Source organism: Prionailurus viverrinus, chromosome B2 (assembly GCF_022837055.1).
Source record: "Prionailurus viverrinus isolate Anna chromosome B2, UM_Priviv_1.0, whole genome shotgun sequence".
Classification (NCBI taxonomy): Eukaryota; Metazoa; Chordata; class Mammalia; order Carnivora; family Felidae; genus Prionailurus; species Prionailurus viverrinus.
The window spans coordinates 1,098,322-1,110,110 of NC_062565.1; the positions used below are offsets into that span (position 1 = coordinate 1,098,322).

General features: G+C 37.4%; 1 protein-coding gene across 1 annotated transcript; it reads left to right on the forward strand.

Moving 5' to 3' along the window:
* The first annotated feature begins 8,091 nt into the window (after window positions 1-8,091).
* Window positions 8,092-9,024, forward strand: LOC125165835 (olfactory receptor 2W1-like). The gene has a single exon (XM_047859232.1). It carries the CDS (start codon window positions 8,092-8,094, stop codon window positions 9,022-9,024), a length of 933 nt encoding a protein of 310 aa, XP_047715188.1.
* Window positions 9,025-11,789: the final 2,765 nt, after the last annotated feature.

An 11,789-nucleotide genomic window follows, 5' to 3' on the forward strand; every position in this document is an offset into this window, starting at 1 on the left:
GGAGGGAGGTGAGTGAGGGATGGGTTAGATGGGTGATGGGTATTAAGGAGAGCATTTGTTATTATGAGCACTGGGTGTTGTATGTTAGTGATGAATCACTTAATTCCACTTCTGAATTCATTACTGTATGTTAAATAACAAAACTTTAAATAAAATTTGGAACAAAAAATGTGTTAATTTATATAGATATGGCTTACATTATATTTTCAACATTTAATAGTAAATTTAATACACAAATAAATTCATCTTGGAAATTAATTTCCATGGAGGAAATCTAAAAAGAAAAAACAAAGAAAAAACAACAAGATGAAAGCCAAAGTCTTAAGAGAACCTTTCCTAAAATAGTTGTTTGAAGAACCTCTGACCATAGTCCAAGATTCTTAATCACCTCTGTGGGGCACCAGTCCCCACAGTCTACACCATGTTCACTTACTAGCCTTCATCTCCTACATAAACATTTCTTGGAGCATACATAGACCAGCAGAGGCTCTCCTTGTTTCACTGGGCAAAGGTTGAACTACAAATGTGTCTAACAGGAGGGCGCACTAACAGACTACAAATATCCCATGAAAAACACATTTAACAAACTAAATTCATCAACTTTTCCACCAGTTCCACATCTAGTTTTTCTCCAACATCCACATTAAATAGAGACTTCACTGAATCTTAGCTCAACTGTTGCATTTAAACGTGAAACTGATTGTAGAGTTATTGCAAGAAAGTGGTAGCTAATCAGTATTTCATGGACTCAGTAACTCGCCAAGCAAGAATCCTCCTGAAGGATTCTTGAAATGAAGTAAAATGAAGACTCATGATTGGTATATGCGACCTTTGGGCTACATAAGAACGGAACAGCTGTGAATTCTTCCCTCCTGAAACGTAAATATATTCCAATGTGTTTTGTTTTATTTGTTTCTCCACATTATTGTGTACATTCAAATTACGTTTAAATATGTTTGCTTAATTTGTCTTAAATCTCACTAAACAAAGTAAAACGTAAGCTCATGCTATGCCATTAGAAACTGAAGTCCACACCATGAAAAATGAAAACCTGTTTCAATGAAAATATAGCATGCCTCTCTTTTAACATCTGTTTCTTCTGTGTGTGCTCTCTTGTTTTTCATATCATGTTCATGTTCATATCATGTTAAAATTGCAATAACTAAAAGTTGAGACCCAAGGCTTAAACCAACATGGAAAATATTTACAAGCATAAAATCAAAAGTCCTGTATTTGGAATCACTACATTAAATTATATACACTTTAATTTCAAGCTTGACACTTTCAATAAGTATACCTGGGTTCTTATGTGACCTAAAGCTTAGGCTGAGCCAGTAATGCTTTTCACCTGCTAAACCTACTTAATATATATTTTGGAAAGTGTGTGTGCATCATGGATGCTCACGGCTTTCTTCAATGATATAGCACATCTGCAGTACTGTGTTCAATTCTCAACTAATCGAATGCATTTGATAGCCCATGGTGAGTCCAATGGATAGCAACCAGAAAAGCATGGTAATTAGACTTCATACAGTGTGAGCAACAGCTGACAACCATCTAACACTTAATCTGGGAACATAAATCTAAGAGTATATTTGATAATAGTTTCTAATATTAAAGGAAACCCAAAAGACATATAAAAATTTTTTAAAGGCCAAACTAAACAATATTGTCTAGAGATGCACAACTGGGTAATCACACTATTAAAATACAAAGAGGTGATTACTATAAACATGAGGATAGCATATATTTTGTGGGACAGGAAAGGGTAATGATTGGGAGAAGACAAAAAGAGAAGCTCCTGGGGTGCTTGCCAAGGTTCTATTTCTTGACCTGCATGTTGGTTATAAGAATATTCACCTTGATTCAGTGAGCTTTTGCTTTTTTTATGTATCTATGTTTTACTTTATAATAAAACAGTTTTTTAAGAAGCTATGTTAAATTGACCTATTCTGAGTTATTTCCAGAATAAAGAAAGGCAGACAATACCTAGGTTTTAAAGAGGCATCTCTGAGCTCAACATAAGGAGAAAGTATGAAGCCCTCTTTAGAGGACAGTTAGGAAGCTATGAAAACAGGAGTCATGTGAACATTTGGGGGAAGACCTCCTTCATAGGACAGAAGACTGGATCATGGTTTCTGAGTCTATTTCAACTCTAAAATTCGATGGCTTTCTCATTCCAAACACTACTCCAACATGACGTGGTCAAAACAAGCTGACTGCATTTTGTAATCAAGAAATCTGGGGAGATTAAGTCCCCTGTCCTCTCCTACCTCTGGGTTTATCAGCTCAGTATGTACATTGTGCTTATGGGTACTTTTGTGTACATCCTGTCTGTGCATTTAAAAAGGTACCAACACATAAAATTTTAGGCGTTTCAGTTCAGTTCTAGACCACCGTGGTAAAATCACCAGTGGGAAAAATGAAGAGATATGGGAAAAATAGAAGAAGAATTTGTAGGCAGGTGAATACAATTTTTAATTTTTAGAATTAAATGGAAACCAAGCACAGTTCCTAGTGTTTTCACAAAAATTAACCCTCAAAGCCTCCCTTTGCGGAATATTATCATCATCATTTAACATATAGGGACACTGTTGTACAAACAGGTTGTGTTTTTTTTTCTTTTTTTGTTTTGCAGATAGTCATTTCTTTTCCAAGTTATTATTGAAATTCTAGTTAGTTAACATACAGTGCAATATAACTTTCATGAGTATAATGTAGTGATTCATCACTTACATACAATACTCTGTTGCTCATCGCAAGTGCCCTCCTATTAATACTCATCACCCAATGAACCCATCCCCCACCTATCTCCCCTCCAGAATCCCTCAGTTTGTTCTCTATAGTTAAGAGTCTATTTTATGGTTTGCCTCTTTCTCCCCTATGTTAATCTATTAAGCTTCTTAAATTCCACACATGTGTGAACTCATATGGTATTTGTCTTTCTCTGATTTAATTTGCTTAGAATAATACACTCCTCCATCCATGTCATTGCAATTGACAGGATTTCATTCTTTTGATGGCTGAATAATATTCCATTGTATATTTACATACTACACCTTCTTTATCCATCAGTTGATGGACATTAGAACTTTTTCCAAAATGTGGCTATTTTTCATAATACTGCTGTAAATATTAGGGTGCATGTATCCCTTCAAATGAGTATTTTTGTATCCTTTGGGTAAATAAATACCTAGTACTGCAGGTGCTGGGTATAGGGTAGTTCTTTTTTTTTTATTTATATCCAAGTTGGTTAGCATATAGTACAACAGTGATTTCAGGCGTAGATTCCTTAATGCCCCTTATCCATTTAGTCCGTCTCCCATCCCACAACCCCTCCAGCAACCCTCTGTTTGTTCTCTATATTTGAGTCTCTTATGTTTTGTCCCCCTCCTTGTTTTTATATTATTTTTGCTTCCCTTCCCTTATGTTCATCTGTTTTGTATCTTAAATTCCTCATATGAGTGAAGTCATATGATTTTTGTCTTTCTATGACTGATGAATTTCGCTTAGCATGATACCATCTAGTTCCATCCACATAGTTGCAAATGACAAGATTTCATTGTTTTTGATTGCCGAGTAATACTCCATTGTATATATATATACCACATCTTCTTTATCCATTCATCCATTGATGGACATTTGGGCTGTTTACATACTTTGGCTATTGTTGATAGCGCTGCTATAAACATGGGGGTGCATGTGCCCCTTCGAAACAGCACAACTGTATCCCCTGGATAAACACCTAGTAGTGCAATTGTTGGGTCATAGGGTAGTTCTATTTTTAATTTTTTTAGGAACCTCCATACTGTTTTCCAGAGTGGCTACATTTCCATCAGCAGTGCAAAAGAGATCCTCATTTTGCATCCTCGCCAACATCAGTCATTGCCTGAGTTAATGTTAGCCCTTCTGACAGGTGTGAGGTGGTATCTCATTGTGGTTTTGATTTGTATTTCCCTGAGGATGAGTGGTGTTGAGCATTTTTTCATGTGTTGGTTGGCCATCTGGATGTCTTCCTTGGAGAAGTGTCTATTCATGTATTTTGCCCCTTTCTTCATTGGATTATTTGTTCTTTGGCTGTTGAGTTTGAGAAGTTCTTTATAGATTTTTGATACTAACCCTTTATCTGATGTCATTTGCAAATATCTTCTTCCATTTCATCAGTTGCCTTTTAGTTCTTCTGATTGTTTCCTTCGCTGTGCAGAAGCTTTTTATTTTGATGAAACAAATAGTTCATTTTTGTTCTTGTTTCCTTTGCTCATGGAGATGTGCTGAGTAAGAAGTTGCTGGGGCTGAGTCAAAGAGATTTTGCCTGCTTTCTCCTCGAGGATTTTCATGGCTTCCTGTCTTACATTTAGGTCTTTCATCCATTTTGAGTCCATTTTTGTGTATGGTGTAAGAAAGTGGTCCAGGTTCATTTTTCTGCATGTCGCAGCCCAGTTTTCCCAGCACCACTTGCTGAAGAGACTGTCTTTATTCCATTGGATACTCTTTCCTGCTTTGTCAAAGATTAGTTGGCCATATGTTTGTGGATTAATTTCTGGGTTCTCTATTCTGTTCCATTGATCTGAGTGTCTGTTTTTGTGCCAGTACCATACTGACGTGATGATTACAACTTTGTAATACAGCTTGAAGTCTGGGATTGTGATGCCTCCAGCTTTGGTTTTCTACAAGGTGTTCTATTTCGTTCCATTGATTTATGTGTCTGTTTTTGTGCCAGTGCCATACTATCTTGGTCACCACAGCTTGTAAGGTAACTTAAAGTCCGGGATTGTGATGCCTACAGTTTTACTTTGCTTGTTCAAGACTGTTTTGGCTTCAAAGTCTTTTGTGGTCCATACAAATTATAGGACTGTTTCAACTTTTGTGAAAAACGCTGTGGTTATTTTGATAGGCATTGCCTTAATTGTGTAGATTGTTTTGGGTTGTACAGACATTTTAACAATATTTGTACTTCCAATCCATGAGCAGGGAATATTTTTATATTACCTTGTTTCATCTTCAATTTCTTTCATAATTGTTTTATAGTTTTCAGCATACAGATCTTTTGCCTCTTTTTTAGGTTATTTCTTAGGTATCTTATATATTGTATTTGGGATTTGATTCCTTGATTTCTCTTTCTGCTGGCTCATTTTTGGGGTATAAAAATGCAACAGATTTATGTACACTGATTTTGTAGCCTGTGATATTACTGAATTTATATATCACTTCTAGCAATGTTTTAGTTCTGTTGTTAAGATTTTCTACATAGAGTATCATGCAATCCAAAAATAGTGAGTTTAACTTCTTCCTTGGTGATTTGAATGCCTTTTATTTCTTTTTGTTGTCAATTGCTGACACTGGGACTCCAGTGCAATGTTAAATAACAGTAGTGAGGGTGGACATTCCTGTCATTTTCCTAACTGTATAGGAAAAACTCTCAGCTTTTGCCCATTGAGGATATTGGCTGTGGGTCTTTTGTATATGGCCTTTATGATGTCGAGGTATATTCCCTCTATAACTACTTTGTTGAGGGGTTTTATCATGTTGGATGTTGTACTTTGTCAAATGTTTTTTCTGTGCCAACCAGAGGCTCATATGGTTTTTATGCTCCCTTTTATTAATGTGGTGTATCACATTGATTGATTTGCCAATATTGAACAACTCTTGAAACCCAGGAAAAAATTCCACTTTATCATAGTGAATCATTCTTTTAATGTACTGTTGAATTTTACTGGCTACTATTTTGTTGAGAATGTTTGCATCCATGTTCATCAGGGTTATTGGTCTGTAATTCTCTTTGAAGTGGGGCCTTTTCGTAGTATTGGAATTTAGGTAATGCTGGCTGCATAAAACAGTTTGGAAGTTTTCCTTCCATTTATAATTTTTGGAATAGTTTAGAAAAATAGGTATTAACTCTTCTTTATATGTTTGGTAGAATTCCCCTGGAAAGCCATCTGGCTTTTCAGATTTTTGGTTTGGGGAAGATTTTTTATTACTAATTTAATTTCTTTTCTGATTATCATTCTGTTCAAGTTTTCTATTTCCTCCTGTTTAATTTTTGGTAGTGTATATGTTTCTGTAATTTATCCATTACTTCCAAGTTGTCTAATTTGTTGGCATATATATTTTTTCATAATATTATTTTATATTTGTTTCCCTTTCTGTGGTGTTGGCTGTTATTTCTCCCCTCTCATTAGTAATCTCATTTATTTGTGTCCTTACTCTTTTCCCTTTGATGAGTCGGGCTAGGTGTTTACCAATTATATTAACTTTTGCAAGGAACTAGCTCCTCAATATATTACTCTGTTCTCTTTTTTTAAGTTCTTATATGATTTATTTCTGCTCTAATCTTTATTATTTACCTTCTTTTGTTAGCTTTAGGCTTAGATTGCTGTTTTTTTTTCTATCCCCTTTAGGTGTAAGGTTAGGGTGTGTATTTGGGACTTTTCCTGCTTCTTGAGGTAGGACTGTATTGCAACATACTTCCCTCGTAAGACAGCTTTTGCTGCATTCTAAAAGTTTTGGACATCATGTTTTTGGGGCTCTTTTGTTTTTTTTTAACGTTTATTTATTTTTGAGAGAGAGAGAGAGAGAGAGAGAGAGAGAGAGAGAGAGAGAGAAACACAGACGGTGAGCTGGTTAGGAGCACAGAGAGGGAGACACAGAATCTAAAGCTGCCTCCAGGCTCTGAGCTGTCAGCACAAAACACAATGTGGGGCTCGAATTCATGTATGGAGATCATGACCTGAGCTGAAATCAGATGCTTAATCGACTGAACCACCCAGACACCCCTTGGACATCATGTTTTAATTTTTCTTTCTTTCCAAGTATTTTTTATTTTCCTTGTTGACCCATTTATTCTTTATTATGTTGTTGTTTAACCTCCATGTATATGTAGCCTTTCCAAATTTTTTCTTGTGGTTAACTTCAAATTTCATAGCATTGTGGTCATATGATCTCAATCTTTTTGTACTTATTGAGGCCTGATTTGTGACCTAGTGTATGATCTATCCTAGAGAATCTCCCATGTGCACTTGAAGAGAATGGTATTCTTTATTCTTTATCCCTTTTCTCTTTTCTTTTAGAATTGAAATGAGATTTTACCTATAGAGTGCCAAAAAAAAAAAAAAACAACAACAACAACAGAGGATTCGTTAATTGGTAGATTACATGGGAAAAACCAATTCAATGACTGTTCAATGAGTTTTCTTGTTCGAGTTATCTATCTTGCTAATTTGCTGAATTACCAGGTGAGTAGAACCTAATATAAGGAGGTGCTATGTGTATGTGATAACCAGATGCTTCTGAAATTACTTTAATATTTAACTATTAAATCAAACAAATCAGTAAGGCTATTTAAATTTTGTACTGGCAGTCATGAAAGGTATTCCAAGAAACACAAAGCCTCTGTACATGGAAATAAAGGTTAATAAGAAAGATTTTTTCCTGGAACCAAAAACTCATGCACTGTAAAAGGACAGTATAGTGCATAATACCAAAGTTGGTACAGGAACAGCAGTGTCAGCAATGTTGAATGGAAGGGGGAAAAGGAGGAGATGGTTGGTGGTGATGGTGATGATAATGGCTAAAATGCAGACATTTGTAAGTGAATATGGATAGTGATTCTGCTACCAAATGGTGACGCTTATCCCAACATAATAGGTTATATAACTTTTTACTTCAAACCCCACTCCTTTGATATGGGGTGTAAAAGTCATGCCAAGTGATGTTAATGTCATAATTTCAAGAATGAACAAGTCAAAAATATATGAAACTCTTAAAATATATAATTAATTTTATGTATTTATCATTTAACCAAATTACCCATAACCATAGGTGTCATGGCATATTGCCTTTTCAATGACTTACAATTCAGTGTGACTAGGTTTACCATATTATTTTTAGGACCACTCTGGTTATAAGTAAACAGAGAGGTTTTGGGCACTGAACACAGAGAAACTGTTAAAAGAGGTGCTCCAAATGGGAGAGAGAACACAAAGAAGTGAACTTGGGATACGCATGGGAAACTTTAGAAATTTTTATTTCTACTTAAGAATGATACTATTTTTTATTACCATACTATTGCCTTCTAGACCTTCATAAGGAGCTATGGACACAAACAATAGAAGTTCCATGACAGATTTCATCCTGCTGGGGTTTTCTGATTGGCCCCAATTAGAACACATCATCTCTGGGATTGTCTTCATCTTCTATATTGTGACTCTGGTAGGAAACACAACCATCATTCTTGTATCTAACCTAGACAGCCAGCTCCATACTCCCATGTATTTCTTCCTATCCAATTTGTCTTTTCTGGACCTCTGTTATGCAACTAGCATCATCCCACAGATGCTGGTAAATCTATGGGGTCCAACAAAGTCTATTACCTATGGAGGGTGTGTGCTCCAATTCTTCTTTGCCCTTGACTTTGGAGCCACAGAATGTCTTCTCTTGGCTGTGATGGCCTATGACCGCTATGCTGCTGTTTGTCAACCTCTTTACTACACAATAATAATGCACCATCAGCTTTGCCAGAAGATGGTTCTCACAGCCTGGTTAGGTGGTCTTGGTAGTGCCTTCATTCTTTGCTCCCTGACTTTGAAGTTGCCAAGATGTGGGCACCGGGAGGTCGATAATTTTTTCTGTGAGATGCCAGCCTTGCTCAAGATGGCTTGTATCTACTCAAAAGTAATTGAGATTGTAGTCTTTGCTCTTGGAGTGATATTTCTTCTAGTACCTCTATCACTAATTCTCATCTCATATGCAATTATCACTCAAGCTGTTGTGAGGATCAAGTCAACAGCAAGGTGGCATAAGGTCCTTAATACATGCGGTTCCCACCTCACAGTAGTAACTCTCTTTTATGGAACAGTCATTTATATGTACATGAAGCCACAGAATAGCACATCCCAAGATGAGGGGAAGTTCCTTACTCTCTTTTACACAATTTTCACACCCACCCTTAACCCTCTAATCTACACTTTAAGAAACAAAGATGTAAAGAGAGCAATAAAAAGAATACTGTATGTAGAAAAATGGTAAACAAAGGCATGAGTTTGACAGAAAAGAGATAGAGAAATAGTATTGACCTTCACCAACATGAATTGATTCATTTATGCAAAGGGCATTTATTGGATGTTTACCATGTACTAGGATTGTACTAGGCATGGACTTTGTAAAGAAGTAGGAAGTACACAGAAATTACAAGGAGACAGAGACACAGATACATAAAGTAAGCTAAATTCACACACTTAAAAAGCTTCAAGACTAATCAGGGACACAGATAAGCAAATATACAATTATGAAATGTGATTAAATACAGTAATGGATATATGTACAAATATTAAGAAAATATTTCACATGAAAGGTTTACTTTAACATAGGATTACACTGGACACTCATTTATTTCTTCCCAGACTTGCTACTTCTATGGTAAATAACATCCCCTTCTATCCACCTGATACGGCCAGCAGGGCTTTTGTGTTGGAAAACAACTTACAAAAGGAGAAAGGAAGGAAGGAAGGAAGGAAGGAAGGAAGGAAAGAGGGAATAAGGAAATTAGGAACCATTTTGAAGGGGTGTCTACTTCCCAAAGTGGAGGCAATCAGCATCACTAAGAATAATGATTGAAACACAATATGTTTAAATTTATGATTTCTGGGGGACAGCCAACATGGCAGAGAAGTAGGGGGATCTGTACTTCCTGTGTCTTCCAAACAATGAAGAGCTGAGGCCAAAGGACTTTGAACCCCGAGAGTCTGGGAGGAAAAGAGACTGAGTATACCACGGAGAAACCAGGACAACCTGAGAGACCATAGGTGGGCAATTGAAAACTGGGGGAGAAAAAACAGGCTGCCTAGGAACAGAGGGGAGGGATCCCCTTCTGAGGAGACACAAAGGTAAGAGAAAGAGCAGCTGGGGAAGTGTAGGACTGTATCTGGACAAGAGAAAAAAAAACTTGGACTGGGACAGAGAGGGATCCCATCTCTAACTGCAGGCTAGATAATCTCTAACTGCAGATTCCATCTTCGGACTGGTGCTGATTGCCCTGTACACACACATGTGGAGGAGGGGAGCCACCTCCAGGTTCAGTGATATATCAGGGGTGCAGTACACAGGGGTGCAGAAGCTGGTTCCCTCCCCTGCAGGGCTGCAGCGCAGGACAAACCAGCTAGGACCTCTTATCGGGAGGTGCTTCCCCAGTACCAGGGCACACAGAGTGGGAGTTTAATTCCCATCCAAGTTCTGGGGCAAAAGAGTTGGCAAAGCAAGACAGACAGCCTCATCTGTACTTGCAGCACAGTGAGGATGGCTCCAAAGGAGCAATTTGGGACACCAAGTCGTGGAGAAGAGACTGGGGGGTCGCCATTTTTCTCCCACCACCACCCATATGGGACCTCAGGGATCAGTGTGAGGGGCCCACAGTGGAGGCGGGACCAGCCTACACCAAACCACACCCTTCTGCACCAGGTAACTGCTTATCTACTGGAGCGGGATAGATGCTGTGGAACCAGATGGACCCCTCCTCGAGACCAGCACTGGTGCATTGCCTGGATTAATTCTAGCACAATTCTTGATATATAGATATATTCTCCACCCTATTTCTCCTTCTTATCTCTTCCCTCCTCTAGACTGGTTACTCTGGTTATTTGTTTGTTTAAACAGACATATTTAATCCATTCTCTTGATACATGTTCTACACCTTCTTTACATTCCTTTCTCTCTCTCTGGAATAATCAAGCCATAAAGTTTCTCCATCTGGGTAACTTTATCTTTGTTTCTTTATCCCTGCCTCCTTCCTTATTTTCCTTTATCTCTCTCTGGATTAAGGCTTTTAGTCTCTCTGCCTGCTCAATGTTTACTTTTCTCTTTCTCCCCACTGCTGTCATTTCTCTGTATGTGATCTTCCATCACCACTGCCTCCACCCTGTTCCTTACTTGTAGCCAGTGTTTCCGGTTTTTTGCTTTTGGATTCTTTTGTTTGTTTGTTTTTGTTTGTTTGTTTGATTGATTTCTTGTTTGCATGGTTTTTTTTCCTGTTTGTCTGTCTGTTTGTTTTCCTTTACAGGGCTACTTCAGAAACATATCAAAGAACACCTGGTGGAGGGTCCAAAACATCACTATGAGTAGGGAAGTAAAATACCCAAAGTAACAATAACAGACAGCAAATAACACTCTCCAAAAAACACCTTCTGAACGGCCAGGCCCTGACACGGTATGCCCTCCCTTTAATATAGGGATGCAGAGCATATAAGAAATGGAAGAATTCTCCTCAAAACAAATTCCTATAAGAAGTGACAGCTAAAGAACCGATCAAAACAGATTTAAGCAACAAAACTGAACAAGAATTTAGAATAAAAGTCATAAATTAATCACGGGTTGAAAAAAGCATAGAAGACAGTAGACAATCTATTGCTACAGATCAAGAGACTAAAAAATAGTCATGATGAATTTAAAAATGCTATAAATGAGGTGCAAAACAAAATGGAGGTAGCCAGAGTTCCAGCACGGATTGAAGAGGCAGAGGGAAGAATAGGTGAATTAGAAGATAACATTATGGAAAAAGAGGAAGCTGAGAAAAAGAGAGATGAGAAAATCTAGGACCACAAGAGTAGAATTAGAGAACTAATTGATTCAACCAAATGGAACAATATCCATATCATAGGACTTCCAGAAGAAGAAGAAGAGAGAGAAAAGGGATGAAGGTATACTTGATCAAATCATAGCTGATACCTTCCTCAACCTGGGGAAGAAAACAGGCATTGAAATCAAAGAGGCACAGAGAACTCCCTTCAGACATAACTTGA

Excerpts from the sequence above, each read along its gene's own strand:
- LOC125165835 (XM_047859232.1), top strand. The coding sequence starts at position 8,092 with ATGGACACAAACAATAGAAGTTCCATGACAGATTTCATCCTGCTGGGG.